This window comes from Ochotona princeps, chromosome 22 (genome assembly GCF_030435755.1).
Source record: "Ochotona princeps isolate mOchPri1 chromosome 22, mOchPri1.hap1, whole genome shotgun sequence".
Lineage (NCBI taxonomy): Eukaryota > Metazoa > Chordata > Mammalia > Lagomorpha > Ochotonidae > Ochotona > Ochotona princeps.
The window spans coordinates 23913261-23932865 of NC_080853.1; the positions used below are offsets into that span (position 1 = coordinate 23913261).

At 43.0% G+C, this 19605-nt stretch overlaps 1 protein-coding gene across 2 annotated transcripts in view; it reads left to right on the top strand.

Moving 5' to 3' along the window:
- RALGAPA2 (Ral GTPase activating protein catalytic subunit alpha 2) overlaps positions 1 to 19605 on the top strand; it is a 259317-nt gene that overhangs the window by 138224 nt on the left and 101488 nt on the right. For both annotated transcript variants that reach the window (XM_058679223.1, XM_058679224.1), the window contains 3 exons: positions 7559 to 7687; positions 15285 to 15413; positions 16295 to 16353. In XM_058679223.1, the coding sequence (XP_058535206.1) occupies positions 7559 to 7687; positions 15285 to 15413; positions 16295 to 16353 (317 nt within the window). The remainder of the gene's footprint in view (positions 1 to 7558; positions 7688 to 15284; positions 15414 to 16294; positions 16354 to 19605) is intronic.

Genomic DNA, 19605 nt, shown 5'->3' on the forward strand with positions numbered 1-19605 from the left:
CTGGTTGTCAACAAGGTACAAAGACAATTCAGTGGGGTTAAGAACAGTCAGTTCAGCAGGTGGTGCTGGAACAAATATCCACATGCAAAATGATGGATTTAGATCTTTGCCTCACTGCATATGCAAAAATGAGCCCAAGATGGGTCAAAACCCTAAATCTAACAGCTAAACCTAGGAAGTCTTAGAAGGCGTGAGCATTTGTTACAGCAATTAAGATGCTGCCAGCGATGCCCATATGCCACAGCACAGTGCTGGACTCTAGTCCTACCTGCACTTTTGATGAGCACCTGGGAGACGGGAGTACCATTCAGCTGGCTGGGTCCCTCCCGGGGAGTCTTGGGCTCCTGGCATTTGGAAAAGTGAACTAGCAAACCAACATCCCTTTCTCTCGTGCGCTCTCTTTCTCTCTCTGCCTCCCCCACCCTTTCTTCCTCCCTCTTTCTTGCCTGCCTTTCAAAGATAAATAACTTTTTCTAAGTATTTAGAGAAAAAATAAGGAAATAAACCCTCATACTTTAGATTTGACCGTGGATTAGATTGATACCAAAAACAAACAGCAGAAAAAAAAAATGGATTAATTATTTTCTATCAGGATTTAAATCTTAAGGCACAGCAGGTAAAGCCACCAGTTGCAACACCTGCACCCCGTGTGGGTGCTGGTTGGTGTCCTGGCTGTTGTACTTGCTGTCTAGTTCCCTGCTGTTTGGTTGGGAAAGCAATGGAGGACAGGCCTTTGCTATTCTCATAGGTGACCTGGAAGTGGTCCTGGCTCCTGGTACCAGCCTGACCCAGGGCTGGCCAGGGTAGCTTTCCGGGGACGGAAAGTTGGTGAAGATCCATCTCTCTGTCTCTCCTTCCCCACCCCATAACTCTGACTTTCAAATAAATAGGTCTTTAAAAAAATTAGTCTTTGGTGCATCTAAGAACCCTGTTGAGTAAATGAAAGAAAGAATCCCAAAATGATAGGAAATAGTTGCAAATTAGATACCTCGTGCCAGAATAAGTAAAGATGCTTTACAGCTGGCTTAGATGGTTAAAGGACTAAACAGAGTCCAAAAAAAATATGAGAATGGCAAGCAAGCAGATTAAAAGACATTCGGCATCATTAGTCACTAGGAAAATGCAACTTAAAACCACCATTTCATCCATGATTCTGTATTCCAAAGTGCACAGGATAGGCAAATCCACTGGGACAGAAGGTAGATTAATTAGTCACCAGGTACTGGCTGGAGAGGAAGTGAGGAGAGGCTGCTAATGGGCAGAGAGTTTAATTTAGAAATGAAAATGACCTCAAATTAGTCAGCGATTTTGTGTACTTTATAGGGTGAATTTTGTACGGATTTTACAGTTCTGTAAAGCTGTTAAGAGCAGCAAAGAGAAAAACAGTTCAGACACCCTGGTGACATTTCAATTCCTGTGCAAAATAGGAGTGAATACACAGCGTTTCTTAGTTAAATCGACGCATCTGCCACTCCCTTCTCCTGAGCAGGCAGGACAGATCCTCTAGATCAGTTGAAAGGATTCGTTATGAAGCAATCATAGCAATATTCAAGGCCCTCCTGGGCTCGAGGGTGGCAGCAACTTTGTCTGCCATCTGCTGGCTCTGTCACCCCTGAAATCCTGATACTGTGCAAACGGGCGGAGTAGCTCCTGGAGGCTGTCAGAAGTTGCTATCACGTGCCTGGCCGCCTTCCGCCCTTGCACACTGCTGTCAAGGAAATTCAGTGTCCTTTCTGTGTCGCTCTCCTGGTGAGAGCCCCCCCCCCCCCCGGGCAATTCTGAGTCCCCGAGCCACAGAACCCAATTACTCTGTCCTGTCGTTTTTCTCCTGGCCTCAGTAACATGGTTACACGCAAAGAAGTCACATCTCGTCCAGCACTTAGTAAGAATCTGCCTTGTTCCCAAAACAGACTGCGCCATGCTTGGCCATTGCAGCAGGTAACACAGCACAGACATATACAATTGGGTCTAGAATTTGAAAGTAATTTTCGGCTTTGTCCCCCCATCTGTTTGTTCCCAGGGTCTGTCAGGATGCTGTCAGTGTAGGGTGCTGGTGTTCCTTTCTTTCCTTCCTTTTCTTTCTTTTTTTTTTTTTTTTCCTGAAGGCCATAGTGGATAAAGATTTTATCACCAAGGTCAGGTAGCAGCTTGCAGGATGTAAAGGTTGTTCCTTGAGAAGACAACACCTTGGAACTCGGCTCTATTCTAGTAACCAAAGAGCTCGTTACTCAGCATTTCTTAGCGTTGCCAATCATGCAGTCGCTGATATTTGCAACTACTGCCTCAAGATACAGCAAGAGGGTGGCAGCTGCCTTTCATTGTTCAAGAAAATTTAAATTACACCTAGTATAATAGTGTCCAGAGCATTCTTCTAGTTAGTTATCCATGTGTAACACAAAGCGCATCCTTTTTTTCATTATTATTAACCACATTACTGAAGTGACACAATTTGCACATTCCCTGCTGTAACAGATAAAAGGGCTTCTAACCGAATTTCTTAAGTGACAGACCTCTGCTCTGGAAACCAGAGAGGAAGTCAGCTAACTGTGTAGCATTGCAGTGCTGTTAAAACGAACAGCAGTCAGGGACTTGAAGGACTTTGCACACACAGGATTTTATTCCTGGACCATGTTGTGTGGCCACATGGAGGGACCCAGTGACTTTAGAATAACCGGGTCTGTTTGCTCTTAAGAAGCAGGCTCGCAAGTCGGCAAGGAAAGGCAGGGAGACAGATGGCCAGCTATTGTGTTACAGCCATCATCTGCCGGGCAGTGAACAAATATTAAGTGAATAATATATATGTAATTGGTGTAAAAGTACAGTTGCAACATTTCTAATACACTTTGAAGGATGGCTACTTCTTGAACATTTGTATTTCACTGAACAACATTGAAATGTTTCTGTTTATAGGGTTAATCCATTTTTGAACTGCTGTAAAATGAACATTTTTTTCCTCATTTTTGACACCACTGTGCAATATTTTAAATTGAAGTGGCCCGTAATGGCCCCTTTTTATTTTCCATAACAACACGAGCACTAAATTATAGCTGTGCAATTATGTAAACAATGGAAATGCTTCCAGAATGAATCCTTCCTTTAAAATTTTCATTTTGTGTAATTGTTGGAAGGTTTGGAGCCATAATAAACAAAATTATTTTACACATTTATCGTTCTAAAGGTCAATTATAAGAGAACTAAAGGAACAACACTATGCAAAATGAATAACCCAATTTCTATTGCCATCACCATATGTTTTTCTTATCACTTATGGTTTTTCCAGTGACTGTGTACATAGCTTTCAATTAAAGCGATTCATTTGCCAGGCTGAATGCAGTTTGTGTTTATAGAACCGTGCTGCGGAGGAGAGGAAGCAACACGCCTCTGTTTGAATTACCTGATTTTTTGCAAGATCAGTGATGAAACAGATGTTCTCACCAGTCACTTTCTCAGAAACCAGGACCTTTTGATAAGCTGCAGATTCACAATTATCATTGTACAATCCAGTTTCCCACTCACTGTGTAGCATGTGCATTGAAACTTAAACCAAAGAAAGAAGGAAAAAAGCCTCGTTTGGTGGCCCGCCCACTGTATTTTAACATTAGGCAGGGGCAATTTTATTTCCCCTGAACAGAAACATGTGAAAGAGTTTTCCAATGTTTCACACACATTAACGGTATCGAATAAACCTAATTCCTGTTCGAGACTCCATTTATCCTTGAACTCATTGTTTAGCTCATTATTCAGTCTTTTTAAGAGTGTAGAAGAGGTTAATTCTTGCCACCAGAGTATTTTGTTTAGGGTAAGGTCTAGAACTCTGCAATCAAGAAAGTAAAAAATCAAAAGTAGGATTTCTCTGTTTTTGCCATTTGCCTTCTAAGCTGTACTCTCCCTTTCTCGTTGCTTGAATACTTCGCTAAGGATGCTCAGTACTTACCTGCTACAGCTTCTTCATATTTGGGTAATGTGTGAACCCAGGGGCTTGTCTGGGCCGTATTGAATTGTTTTAAAATCTTTCTGTACATCAGTAAAATAATAATTTGAATTTGCGAGTCAAATCTGTGATAAAAGTTCTACAAAGTAAAACTTTTCAGTTGTTGTTTGAACAATGCTGTTTTCTTCTCTGTGGTGCTTTTCAGTTTATAAAGTCTCTGTTCACATCTCCTGACCCCTCAAATCCTCTGTTTTGGGGAGATCCTCCCAGCTTGTGGACGAAGGACGGGAAACACAAGCATACTGTGGGCTGCCACAAGCATACCATGCATGGGCTTCACCCAGTGTGTCTCTGTCTCTCTGTCTCTCTCTCTCTGTCTCTCTCTCTCTCTCTCTTTCACTCACACACACACACACACACACACACACAATACAGGCATGCCACAGGCTGCCCCCAGTCACACACACACGCAAAACATGAGCACACTGTGGACTGCCCCCAGTCACACACACACGTAAAACATGACCATACCATGGGCTTCACCCAGTCTCTGTCTCACACACACGTGAAGCAAGAGCATAACATGGGCTTCACCCAATCACACATACGTAAAACACAAGCATACTGTCGGCTGCCCCCAGTGTTTTACACACACACAGTCCAAGCCCTGGCAACCTCACTTCTGGAGGCCTTTTCACCTTGACCAAGTTGAAGGACAAGATGTAGTCCTGAATAGTATGTGAGTCACTTGGTGGAAATGATGGTCCTTTCCTGGTCTCTGCCAGAACTTGTGACACATGCAGCCAGGCCAGCTAGAGCAGACAGGGGAGCTGCCCTTACACCAGCCACCCTGACATTGCAGCTTGCCCATGTGGCCATGAGAGGTGGCCCAAAATCATGGCCTCCATCAAAAAGTGATATTTCCAGCAAATATTTCACAGCATCGCTTCAATGTTACTGTATTGATTTTAGGAATATTTTGTTTACAAGCAAAGATTAAGTTTTCTAAGATAATATCATTTAAGTTTAAAAAAATTTAAAAACAAAGCATTCACTTTGAAAACCTGTTAGGCCAATGGCATTCATTTTAAATGTGGACATGGCAAATGGCATGTGCCATCACGTCTGGTGGGTGCGTAAAACCTGGAGCCTGGGAAGGGCTCAGAGTCTCTAGATTTTGCCTTCTACCGTTCCAGTTAGAACTGTGAGGTTGGTGTGTGGAGGGCCAAGCGTAACAAGGCTCCTGTCCTGAACAAGAGGAGTGGAGCTTTTTGTGGAAACCCCCCTTTGCAATAGGCAGCTGCTCTCTCAGGACACCCTGAGATTGTCCCTACGTTCAAATGTTCCATCTCCATGTAGATAAGCAAAGTAAGCAGGCATATGGCCACAATTTGGCTGACTTGACACGAGGGTCATCTCTTTAACCCCCACATTAACCCTACCCCCACACTATCTTTGGCGCTTGTGGCCCGAGCCCTGCTTCTCCTCAGGGCACTGTCTTACTTGGGTGGCAGGGCAGGGCAGGGTCGCCATCTGCTCTTTCCAGTCTTCTTGCCTGTAGAAGCAGTTTCCGTTGAAGTAGCTGGCTCTAGTCCAGAGAGAGCCATGTGACTCGATGGTGGCGATGTGTGTATCCGGGGTCTCCAGCCAGCATTGACATCAACAACTTGCCCCATTTTACAGATCATCACTTTCACATGTATGGATCAGACAGGACAAAACAGCTCCCACTGACAAATTCGGACTCTAGCCTGTTAACAGATTTCATTCCTGATTATGAACTTATCATTTTTTAAATTAAAACTTGGAAATTCCACTGGTGCAAATGGCTCATTTTAAGTCCGTGCTGTGGATTTTTTTTAAAACCCACAGGCCTCAAGGTTTAGGTCCTCTTCTCAACAGATGGAATTAGCACAAACATAGCGAAGTTAACATCATGGTTGTTTGCATTATTAATCTTCAAATACATGGCATTCTGCTACCTTGCTAGCCAGGTTTGCACAAATCCTTTCATTGCAGCATATGTCAACAGAACCGTGCCTCCATCTGCTGCCGGGGAGCCTGATGCCTGATATTCCGAGACAAGGCCCAGCACAATGCGTACCTCTGTGAGTAATTACAGGTGTGTGCTGAGGAGCCCAGGGCATTAATCAGAGGCTTAATTATGAAAAAGGTGGATCTTTTGTTCCCCTCATGGAGCACGAGCCTACCACACACTCGCCTAACTGCAGCATCCATCTGCTCAGGCCCTGAGAATGTTTGCCTTGGCTGATAGGGACCCTAAAATGTACCACAGGATGTGATTAAACCAGGGGTAAACATTAACCTAGGAGAAGCGTGCTTCAGGTTTTTCTTCCCTTTCTTCCTTCCTCTCTTTTATTTATGTGTCTATTTGTTTATTTTTAGTACAGGAAAAAAAAATTGCTGAAATGCTAAAACTTTAAATCAGTGCTTTCTGAGCTGTTTTTCTTTGTGTGAGCTCTGGTAGACGAAGCATTATGTATGCACAGACACTTTAAGGGTGTAAATAGCATGATCTGTAGAAATGGAGTGAATTTAAAGTAAGGAAGAAAGTAGGTCATATATATATATATTTTTTTTCTGAATACATATGGATTCTCCTTCAAGAACATAAGTGGTGAAATAGATTATCATGAAGGGCTAAACTCAACGTTTTGTTACTACTCCAGTTTAATTGGACTGAGTCAGGATTGTTGTACAGGATTTTCGAAATAACCACACTGAAATCTGAGGAAAGAAACCAGAGCGTATTGTGTTTTGCTTGTTCCTCATGGATCTGGAATCACCTTAGGTTGCTGACAAGTCACAGAGCTAACAACCTTTTAGTGTATTTGAATAAAGCCACACTAGAACTTTGTAGTTTCTTCGCTAATCCCCCTGTGTGCCCACTCACACACACACACTTAAACAGATGGCCTTGGAGATGTCACCTAGCCAGGGAAGGCATGAATGATGTCAGAGGGAATCCCTTGATCTGCCACAGGACTGGGAGACGGCCCCTGAAGACGCAGGGACTCAAGGCTTTGGGCTGAAAATGCCCTTCCCTTGACATCCTGCGCAGAGGCAGCCAGGTGTCCTTGCATGTTTCCAGCACACCTGTACTCCAGGGCCACACCCATTGCACGGCCTCAACCCATCAACCCTTAGCACTTCCTGCCTCCCCATCTCCTAGTGCACGCACTACCTGAAGAGCAAAGATCACCATCTGTTCTTCTCCTGTATGGATCTTTTTTTTTTAATATGAAGAGTATGCTTTAATATTGAAAACCTGAGAGCGAGTGACAGAACACCTTTTAGTGATAGCTATAGGTGGGTTTTATTTACCTGGCTACTTCAGCAATCCACTAGTTTGCCCACTTTGAGATGTGCCATGTTTGAGATTTGGGGCAAGTGATGTTACAGCTGGGTTTCTCCATTCTCTCAACTGTCCTATGAGTTCACTAACCCTCCCAGTAAGTCATCTCCACAATGTTCCCTATCCCTGAGTACTTTGTGTCATCAGTGTTTTGTTCAGTCACTGTACAGTGTTCACATGTACACACAAACTGGCTGCTTTTGAATTTTGCTCTTGAAACCACCATTGTGTTCTCTTGCCTCCCTTCATAGGACATCTTAAATACCATCATAAGGCACTGTCCGCCCCGCTTCTTCTCCCTGGGTCTGCCTGGCTTCTCCATGCTGGTAGGGGACTTCATTGCAGCGGCCGCCAGGGTCCTCAGCACAGACACGCTGGCGGTGAGTATGACAATGCGCAGCGTCCAGACTCCCGGGAGGCTTGGCAGTCGCTAACAAGGTTCGGATTTCTCCACTCTTAACAGGTGTCGACTCATTAGTGCAATGTGAAACTGGGCTCTGAGGGCAGGCACCCCGGCAGCTGATGTGTGAAATTGTAGGCTAAGATGACACACTGGTCTGGAAAGGCGTTTCATCAAAAGGTCCAAGTGTGAGAAACCCCATCCTCACAGACCCAGTCGCATTCACACACACTCAGAGCGAGCCTGGCTCTCAGATTCCTACCAGCATCGTCCAGCAGATGTCTCAAACCAAGACAGGTCTAAATGTACTTTAGGAAGAGCTTGTTGTTTGAAATGAAAACCTTGGTTCTGTCTCCAAAACGTCCAAATGCTAAAATTTTGACTAGAAATCTATGTATGTTTTTGCATTACTGCGCCAGAGAACTCTGGCTGAATTCTTATGCTAAAAAGTCCATTTATGAGCCTTAAGGACCACAAAAAGTGTTTATTTTCAACCCCTATGTTTACCTCCTCTGCTGGGCAATGTTATAATGCCCTTTTTGAGAATGCCTTTATAGATTTATTTTTAATAAATATATACATTCTACATGTATATATTATACATATGTGTATATATACACATAATAAATACATTTTCAAATGTAGTGTTCCTTTGAAAGACAGAAGGAGAGACAGAAAGAGAAGGACTCAGATCTTTCACTTGGTCATTCCCTACATGGTCCCGACAGACAGGTCTGGGCCAGGCCAGAGCTAGGATCCTGGAGCTCCATCCCAGTGTACCACAAGGTGTCGGGGACCCAGGCGCTTGGGGCATCTCCTGCTTCTTTCCCAGACAGATTTTCAGGAAGCTGGATCAAAAGTAAAATAGTCAGGATTGGGAGTGTCACTCTGATTAATAGGATGCCAGGATGCAGGCATCGCAAACAGTAGCTTAACTTGTGCCACAATGTCTACTCCATCCCTAATGCATTTCAATTTCAAAGCCCTTTCCCATTTATGGTTTATACAACTGTTATCTACTCAGAATTATCCTCTGCCTGAGCATGATTTAAAGAAGATTAGCTATAATTTGCTAAGGTTTGTACTAAAGTCAGTATGATTGTTCAGCATGCTAAATTTTGATTGATAACATGGGTTGCCTTTTCACTCTGTTTATTTCTTCTCTAAGAGTAAGTTCAAACTCTAAGCCCTAAGTTTTAAATTATATTTTCACATTTTGTGTATCTTGTACTTCATGCTGGTATTTTTATGCACTAGCTTTTCTTTTACTGAAAAAACAAACAGAACAACAGATGTAGAGTGAGAAAGATCCTGGCACTTGCTGGTTCACTCTGAACATAGCCATAGTGAAGCAAGGGGCCAGAGACTCCATGTGGATCTACCCTCTGGGCAGAAGGAGCTCAGGTGTTTAAGCCATCATCCACTGCTTCACAGACGCGTTAGCCAGTAGCTGGATCAGAAGCAGCGCACTCAGGACTTGACCTGGCACTGTCATATGCGATGCAAGTGTGCCAGGTCCTGACTGAGAGTGAACCACAATGCTTACCCATAATCTTTTTCTTAAAAGGATAAATTTGAAAGCAAAGGGAAAAGAGATGGGCAGAAGGGATTAATTAAGAAAAGGTGAAAAAGGAAACCAGTGTTGAATTTATTCAACTTTTTTTTAAGAGTATGATAAATTTTCTTTCTTCATTATTTCTGCAAAGGATTTCAGGATAATCAAAGACCCAATATATTTTATGAATCAGATCAACATGGAAAACAATCAGAAGATATAAGCAGGACTAATCATACTTCTTAATGGAAATTTAATAAAACCAGCTGGGGGAGTTTCTATAAAAAGGCTGGCACCTTTGTTAGAGATTATACACCTTGCAGTGGTCATTCTCTAGCCTTTGGCTAGCTGAGCTATTGAAATAACCTTCTAGGCATGGCCAACAGATAAATGAAAAATGCTTGGTGTCACTAGTCCTCAGAGGCTAACAAATGAAAAATCACAATAAAGCAGTCATCTCACAACCATTAGGATGGCAGTTACCAGAAAAAAGATAACAAGTGATGGTGAGGCTACAGAGGAAAGAAACCTCTTGTATGCTGTTAGCGCGAATGTAAATCATGACAGCCATTATGGAAACAAGTGTGATGGTCCCTCAAACAATAAAAAAGAATAACCATCTGACCCAGAAATCCCACGTCTAAGTTCGTGTCCAAAGGAAAGGGAGTCGATGTCCGGAGGGCAGCATTGTTCACAGTAGCCAAGATGAGGAGGCAGCCTAAATGTGAATCACCAGATGAATTGATAGAACAAACAGGATTATGTGGCTTGTACACAGAGAGAAAGGAATATTATTCAACCTTAAAAAAAGAAGGAAATTCAGTCATTTTGGACAACTTGAATACACCTGGAATTTATCCTGCTAGTATCAGTAGGCCCCTGAGGTCACCAATGTTTCTGTTGCTCATGTGCCCTGCCAGTTTTGGGTCTGATGCCAGCTCCTCCTGTGACTCCAACTTCCTACTAATGCACACAGTGGGAGGTAGTGGCAACAACTCCAGTAAGGTCCCTGCCACCCGGGCACGAGACCTAAATTGGCTCCAAACGGGAGCTGATAAAAACATTTGGGAAGCAGCAGATGGAGGATTTCTCTCAACTAAACAAACAAATGAATGAATAAAATATTAAGATTACATAAAGTAATAGCAACTCTTTGAACTATTGTTTAAACTTGAGGTTTACAATTTTGGCGGAGACATGCGAGGTGTTTGGATGGGGCACACCTGTTCAGTCATATTTTCAGTTAGCCCAAATTAATCACACCTGTCTATCTGCCCCTGCTGAGAGAAGAACTCTTCAAAAACTGGTGAAAATTTATGCACATCAGCAGCATTTGTGCTAGCAAAAAGCCAAAACTAACCCAAGAAGCTATCAGCAAGCGTGGTGGTGTGAGCAGAAGATTCTGGATGCAAGCACAGCGGATACCTGCTGTATAGCAATATTGAGTGAAAGCAGTCAAACTTAGAAAAATGTGTAGTTTCACTTACATAGACTTCAAAAGCTTGGGGGTGTCACAGGTGATTGTGGTTTTTTGGGTGTACGAGGAGGGGTGGACAGGGGAACATAATGAGGACATCCATGGGCTGTAGCTCACGTTCTCCCTTGGCCTGTGCCCGCCCCCGCAGGGCTTGAGAGGCGGCCGTTTGGGAAGGGAGCCCAAGGGCCATTTGGATATGCTCCAACACCATTCGCAGACCACACACAAGTTACCAATGTAAAAATTAGTTGCTATAGATTTATTGGAGTGTGAATGAGCCCTGCCTGCATTTGCCTTGGTAGCCAGAACGAATGATTCTGCAGGCATCCTATGGCCCATGGCTGGATGGCCCCACCCTGCTGTACGCAGAGGGACTCCTGTTGTCAACTGAGACTTCTCCACAGGCTGAAGATAGGCACTTCAGAAAACTGATCGCTCAGGATGCTCTGAAGGACCACGCACCAAGAGAGCCAAGATCAGAGATGATTGCAAGAAATACACTTGCATTTTTGGAAATCACAGCGTCTGTTGAGGCGTTCAAGGCTCCTGAGTCACTATACCTGCTTGGAAGTCTTTGTTTTTCCTGTTGCACACTTCCCAGGCCCCATTGGAGCACTCCTTTGGAACTGCCACCTCTGACCCTTGCATCCACCCGTCTCAGAAACCTGCCTGTGGTTGTCATGGAGATGCAACACCTCCAGCCCTGCAGGCCAGAGCACAGCTTGCCTTAGATTCTGTTTCTCCTGCCTGCTCTCTGAGTGTCACTATGGTGCTGTCACCTCAGCCCTGAGCATGGCAGCAGCATGGCATGCTTCTCTTAACCCTTCTGCTTCAGAGTGGACCCCAATCCCTAGGCTCACAGTCAGTCCTTGTCACGATCTCAGCAGGCCTGGGGCAATGGTCCAGAAGGGCCCTAATCCAAGACTGACCATTGCTGCTGCAATCCTCTTCCCACTCTTCCCAACAGGAAACTTTTGGGATATGTAGTGAGTACGTGCCCACAGCAGTTAGGACTGGGTATCATCCCCGCATGCATATAAAAGATCTGTTCTAGTAGCAGAGCCATGGGGTAGGTCCTTTGAGGAGAACCCCATCCGCCCTTCCCTGCCCACGTCATTGACCCCAATGAGACACTGCACACACTGCAGCTTCCCCGCCTGGAATGTTCTTCCCATCCTGCATTCCCTGACTCAAGCAAGTCAGTCTTAAGTTCATTCCAAGTACATGACCTTGTACTTGTTGTCCATCCTTGGGCAATATCCATAAGCACATGGGCCTCATGTTATTTGTAAAGTCAATGTATTGTGGGAGGGATTACATGGGTTTACTATATCCTCTTGAGAAAGCTGTAGCAGCTCTGAAATTCTAATACTGTGCATCTGGTTGGTACACATTCTAGCATTCAGTCTAAAATTCTGCAGTACAAACCAAGCATATGCATGGCATGATCCTTGAGAGCTGCCCAAAGAAAAGAACAGACATCAGCATAGTCTAAACAAGGATCTTCCAGAGAATGGAAAGCAGTAGTGAATGAGGAGTGGCAAGCAAGGTTCTAGAAGGCCTCTACTGTGGATCTACTGTGTGCTGGCGCCTGACCCGGATGAGTGTGGCAGGATCCTTCAAGATGTCAGATGTATAAACTGCAGGTTAATATTTGCAAAGATGTGGCTAGCAGGTGTGGGGGAGTCATTTGCAGGAGGCAGCAGTATTATAACAGTTTGTTTCACTGGATGAGTAGTACATGGGGAGGCACATACCAGAATAGCCTTAGCGGAAGAAGTGATGCTGAAAAGATACCCAGAAGGTGATCCGTTTCACCCCCCAGTAAATGCTGGCAGCAGCGGCCCTTACCTCAGAGCAGTGCTTGCTGACCATCCCTGGGATTGGAAAAGCAACATGACTCTCAGGCTTTTCTCTCATGAGGGGTACATGTATCAAATAAATACAAGAAATGTCAGAAATGACAAATACAAAGAAAAAGCTCAAAGCAAGGATGTTGGAGAATACAGGGGTGAAATGACCAGTGCCTTAAATTTGCCTGCAATATCCTAAGTGAAAAATTTCAAGTGTTTTAGTACTAAAGAAATGAAAACAGGATAGATGAGGTGTGAGTGGTAAAATGTTGAATCTAGGTATTTGTGTGTGTGAATATATATGTAACACATGTTCTCCATATTAGTGTTTGAAGATATCTGAATATAAGAATGAAAGCAGTAGTAAGAGTATAGTGAAGGAGACGGGATATTGTTTCACACAGTTCCAGAAGCACTCTTTAATAAAGTGGCCCAATCATAGAAGAGGCCTTCTTGACCCTGAGTGGAAATGTCAAACAAGCGGGTGGAACTGCAGATGTGGAGTTGAAGAAAGACATTTGGAATCAAGATTGCTGGGACATGATAGGGCATAGGAGCTGTCTTAAGCCTCAGGTCTAGTTATCCCTTGGGAGTCACCACTTGTACTTCAGTGACCACCTGACAACTGTGCTGCCCCCGAAGCATCATCCGCTGGCTCTGCATACCACAGCATCCCCCCTCAGGCAGGGGGAGATGTGGACAGTATAACCCACAGGACGCTGCTCCAACTTCTCCAGCTGAAGTTCCGTGACTCCCCTCATGCACAGCCAGCTGTTCTCTGGGCTGTGTGTTTCTCTCCCACTTCCATGGGTGGCCTCGATCCTCTGTCTTTGCCTTTGTCATCTGTTACCCACTCAGCTCATTCTCATTTGCTGCTGGCCTGCCTGACTCTTGTCTCTCGCCGACCTTTCCTTTAGTGTTTCCTGGCTGTGCTGAGAGGCACCAGTCCTGGCTGCTTCTGACAGGCCATCCCGTGGTTTGTCTTGCCTTTCATTTACCTGGTCAGAGTTGCAATACTGAGCTCTCATGGTGCCCCCAGTGGGTAATTGTAACCAGCTCTCCTCCTCCACCCCATATACCATTACCGTACTCCCATCTCTTAAGGAAGAGCGCTCCATTTTCTTTCATACCCATGTAGGGCAAGGGTGGACCAGGGAGAGTTGGCCTTTGTGCCAGGCCAGGATCCATCACTTGCGAGCTGTGTGGCTTTATAAAGCTGTATGGGGGCAGGCTTTCGGCCTGGAGGTTAAGGTGCTGCTTGGAATGCTCACATCCCATCAGAGTCCTTCGTGTGAGTCCCAGCTTCGCTCCAGTCCAACTTCCTGCCGGTGTGCACCCTGGGAGGGAGCTGTGGTGGCTCCCTTGCCACTTGCGTGGCAGACACAGTCCTGGCTCCTGCCTTCTCTCTTTCTCCTTAAGTGAATTCATTTAGGTAAAACAACAACTTCCCTGTATTCTCACAAGAGAATGGAAATGGTGATAGTATCTACACCAGTGGGTCCCTGAGGGGATGATAAGAGGAAATGCTTGTGCAACAATTAGAACAATGCCAAACACAGAGAGAGGTCTCAACTATTAGCTGCAGTTGTTGTAACTGTCAGACGCTGGGTGGATGGTATGCCGTTGTCCTGGTGTCTGCTTCCATTCTTGGCTCATCAAGGCTTCTGGGAACCTTTGGCTGAATCAAAACTTAATGAAAGAACTCTTTAATATGTACCTAATTCCGGTAATGGACAAATAAGTGATTCGCATGTTACTAGATATGGTGATGTAACAGCTCACCGTGTTATTTTACAACATAGTCCTTGGTGAAACACAGAACATTGGTAGACAATGTCTTTTCTCTCTTTGCCCTATAATAGTTCCTTCAACCTCACTTTCTTATGAATTTCCCTCAATTGTTCTTTACTGCAAAAATGATACTCGGGTAGAAAAAAATGACGCTACCTGCTTTGTTAAAAGCAACCATGTTGGACCCGGCGGCGTGGCCTAGCAGCTAAAGTCCTCCCCTTGAACGTGCCGGGATCCCATGTGGGCACCGGTTCTAATCCCGGCAGCTCCACTTCCCATCCAGCTCCCTGCTTGTGGCCTGGGAAAGCAGCCGAGGACGGCCCAATGCATTGGGACCCTGCACCCGCGTGGGAGACCCGGAAGAGGTTCCTGGTTCCCGGCATCGGATCGGCGCGCACCGTCCGTTGCAGCTCACTTGGGGAGTGAATCATCAGACGGAAGATCCTTCCTCTCTGTCTCTCCTCCTCTCTGTATATCTGACTTTGTAATAAAAATAATAAATCTTTAAAGCTCCAAATTCAGCACTCACAGGAAATCTCCCCTGTTCAAAAAAAAAAAAAAAAAAAAAGCAACCATGTTAAGGTGTTGTAAAACAGTAATGACTGAGTCATTTGCCTTTGTAAGTCTAAATGAATCTGCAGGCCAATTTTCACATTTGTGTACATGGTAGCATAGTAAAAATTTTTCATTCCTTGGAAATTTTCATATAAAATCTCTTACTTGCTTAAATATGTACCTTGGAAAAATTACCTGGCATAACATGATTTTCCTTATCTAGAAAAAAAAAATAATTAGAAAAATCTCCCTGTCAAAGCCCTGAAGAAGTGAAGTCATGTGCTGTTTATCTGAAGTTTTTATTGTGCAACCAGGAAAATGGGTATGTTTCCTTTGTCGTGAGCAGGCACCTCGCTCCGAAGCCCTCACCATCCTTGGCTCCCTCGTCTGCTTCCCAAATACCTACCAGGGGCTTCCTCTGCTGCAGTCCGTGCCAGAAGTGAATGAGGTCATTACAGGAGACGAAGATGTCAAGGTAGGGTATGCATGTCACTGAATCCCAGAGTTAGCATGCTCAAATTCTAACTGTGTGATTATGTCTCCATTATCATATGTGGACCTACTACTTATCCCTGAACTTTTTGCTATACCTTTTAAATGTTTTAATGATGGTTTTTCTTAAGAAGGTTGTTCCAGGGGGCTGTAAACATATTAGATTCAGAGCATATTACATTTAGAACAGATAGCTGTATTCCTTGGGTGTTTTTTATTAGATCTGTTTATCGTGCCTAGGGAGCATAATTATGTAATGAATCATCCTTTGTAATAATTTTATTAGCTTAGTTGTGTAGCATTCATGCATCAAATAAGTTTATAAGAAATAATCAAAATAAGCTAAATATTCAGTCCTATTGTTGGCCTGATTAAATACTATTAATAATTTGAAATTCCAGATTATCCCTTCTAGAAGAAAAGTAAGCTTTTTTTTCTCTCTCTCTTCTCATCTGACTTTGGGGCATACATAAATACTTTTCAAATCCTGGAATCAATCAATCTATAAATACCTGATTACAATATGTAATTCAATGTGCAACACGTAATCCAATTAAAGTAAAAGAAATCAAGAGATTTTCCTATCTGGAAGTCTCATTTGCTTTGCCAAGTTCTCCTTGCACACCCAGCCACACCATCCTGCAGGCTGCCTCCTTGCAGGGGGGCTCTGCAGAGAACCCCATGGACGGTGCTCGCTGCTCCACCACGCCCTGCGACTTCCTTTCCCCAGGTTCTCCCTGACGGAGGACATGCCTGGGCTCCCAGGGCCTTCAGAAGCTCCTGGCTGCCTGGAACACAGCCAGAGCATGCGGAAAAACCAACACTGACACTAAGTTTTTATTTTACTCAATTTTGTGTTTTTAGCATTACCTCATAAATATTTTACTGAAGAATGCCACAGAGGAACCAAATGAATGTGCAAGGTAAATGTTGACTAAGAGGTAAATTATTTTAGAATTTTAAGGTACACATTTACATGTAAAATAGTTTTTAAAAGTGTTCTTTCACATTGCTGCTTTATGTTAAAAGCTGTAGTAAGAATTATGTCAGGAATTCCATAATTGATTATCTAAAATGACAAGATTAGGTAAAAATAGCAAGGTGCCTAAGATTATGCATAGGATGCTATATTTATGTTAGAAAAAGCAAACTTTTTTAAACATATCTTTTGATGTTTTTAACAAGAAAATAGAAAAATAAACCAGAAATTAATCAAAATTGTAGAGGGGTAGTGATTTTTATTCATTTATTTAAAAAGCTTAGTTACAGCCTTTGGTTTACTCCTGAGAGAGCTGAAATAACCAAGGGTGGGCCAGTTTGAAGCAAGCAGCCTGGAATTCTACCCAGATCTCTGCCCCAGTGGGTGCAGGGCCTAAGCATCATGCCACCTCCTGATGCTTTCCCAGGCATGTTAGCAGGAAGCTGGATCAGAAGTGGAGCAGCCAGACTTGAACCAGTACCCTTACGGGTTGCTGGTGTCAACAGGCGACAGCCAGTCCACTGTGTCACAATGCCGAACTCTAAGGGCAGTAATTGTAACTGTAGATGATTTTATACCCCCAGAGATATTTAGCAATGTCTGGAAGCCTCTGCCAAGTGTCTGAGGTTACTAGCAGTCTATGACTAATAGAACATTTTCTGGGCTACCTACTTTTTCTCCTGAGGTGGAGCAGAGTAAAGCCGGTGGGAATGCTGATAGAGGGGCACAGCTGTGTCTGGCTCTCAACTTCCTACCACATGCAGTCATCAGAAGCCCACCCAGCCTGCTGCTTTCTGGGGATTGGCTAAGACCGGATCCATGACTCATGACTGTTCTCATTAGTCCTTTGATGATCTAGAAGTTCCTTTTCTATTGTATTTTGTCTGACTTCTTCAGTGAGGATGGTTGAATCTAAATTCCCTATCCTGTATTACACATTGTGAGTTGGGTAACATTGAACTAACCTGTCCATTTGGGGAAAATCCAGCTTAGTTTATATGTGACTGGGTCTGACTTGATGAATATTTTGTCCAGGAAAGTTACACAGTCTTACAAAATTAGTTAAGTGTTTTTCATTCTCTTTCATTAGGAAGATTCTTAGAAAATCAGATTAATATTCTTTGTGTATTTAGTAGACATTGATAGCAAAATTATCTAGATTATGTTTCTTTGAGAAAAAGAAAGTTAACAACCATCTGATTTTCTTCAATGACTTTAGTAATATCAAGGCTTTCACACTTTTTTTTGCAGTTTTGATACACAGAAGTTTTAGGAATTTGTTTCATTTAAATTTTGAGATCTGTTGGCATACAAGTTGTCTCTTCTATTCTGTTTTACCTTTTCAGCCCAATCGTGCATTTTTTAATTGCTGGAGCTTTCTGTGTGTTCTCTTTTTTTTTTTAACTGTTCATACCAAAAGTTGTCAAGTTCATTAGCCTTTTCAAATAAGTTTTTTTGTCTTTATTTAACCTCTCTATTCAATAAAAGTCTTTAAAGAGTTAATGAAAAATGTTAGTACTGTGTGTGGATTTTTGTATCAAAATAAAATTTAAAATTCTTTTTTTCCCCACAACTTTTTGAAAACATTTCTCTTGTCCATATTTACCTACTTTATGCTCCTTTTTGTTTTTCCTCTACTTTTTTTTAATGTATTGTTTATTTGGAAGGCAGAGTTATACAGAGAGAGAGAAATCCATCGACTGGTTCCCTCCCCAAATAGCCACAATGGCTGGGGCAGGGCTGAAGCCAAGAGCCTCATCTAGGTCTCCAGTATGGGAGGTAGGAGACCGTGTACTCATGGATGTTTAACTTGCTTCACCACAACACTGGTCCTTCCTCCTTTTTATGTTACATATCTGGAATGTTCATTATATAAAATTAAGATTACATGTTTATTTCTAGTGGTACTTTATTCTGTGTTTTAATGTCTGATATTTTTCTGTTCTGTATTTTTCTGATTTCTTTTTGCATCATCAGTTTTTAAGAAATATTTTTTAATTTCCACACATGCTTATATTTTTTCTGCTTTTGATAACTTAGATAATTGGATTATGGACCAATATTTCATCAATTTTTGCAAATATTCCATATACACTTGAAAATAACATAGGCAGTATTCTTTAATTGCTGGATATAGCATTACAGGCATCTGTCAGATTAATTTCTAAGTTTACAGTGTTTGCTTTGAGTTATCCTTAGCCTTTATAGTTGTTTTCATCAAGTTAACCATTTGGTAAGAGATATTTTTAAAAAATCCCTCCTGTTATAGTCTATTTATCTATTGTATCTATAAATGTATCTATAAATAGGTTACATTTTGCTTTATACATCTTAAGCTCTACTAATAGCACAGAAGATTGAAATTGTCCTATTGCTGTAATAAATCAGATCTAATTTTTATGTAGTAACCTTTATTTCTAAGAATGAATTTTTAGTCTTAAAGACTACTGTATCTGATACTGACAACTTTTATCATGCTTTCAAATTGGCGTTTGTATATTCCCTTTCTTAGATCTCATCTTAAAAGCTGTACACAAATGAATTCTACAGGTATAATCTTTAAACCTTGCACACTTGAGTTACACAGATGTGGTCTTTTAATGAAACCTTCACTCATATTTGTTAGCATTAATGGTCTCTTTGGATCAGTTCTCTCTCTTTTTTTTTTTTAAGATTCATATATATATTTTTTAAAGATTTATTTATTTTATTGCAAAGTCAGATATACAGAGAGGAGAGACAGAGGAAGATCTTCCGTCCGATGATTCACTCCCCAAGTGAGCCGCAACGGCCGGTGTGCGCCGATCCGATGCCGGGAACCTGGAACCTCTTCCGGGTCTCCCATGTGGGTGCAGTGTCCCAATGCATTGGGCCGTCCTCAACTGCTTTCCCAGGCCACAAGCAGGGAGCTGGATGGGAAGTGGAGCTGCCGGGACTAGAACCGGCGCCCATATGGGATCCTGGCGCGTTGAAGGTGAGGACCTTAGCCGCTAGGCCACGCCGCTGGGCCCAGATTCATATATTTTTATTGGAAAGATTTACAGAGAGAAAAATCTTCCACGTCTACATGGCCAGAGCTGGGCCAGTCCAAACCAGGAGCCAGGAGATTCTGGGTCTCCCACACAGGTGCAGGGTCCCAAGGCTTTGGCCATTCTCTACTGAGTTCCCAGGCCACAGGCAGGGAGCTGGATGGGAA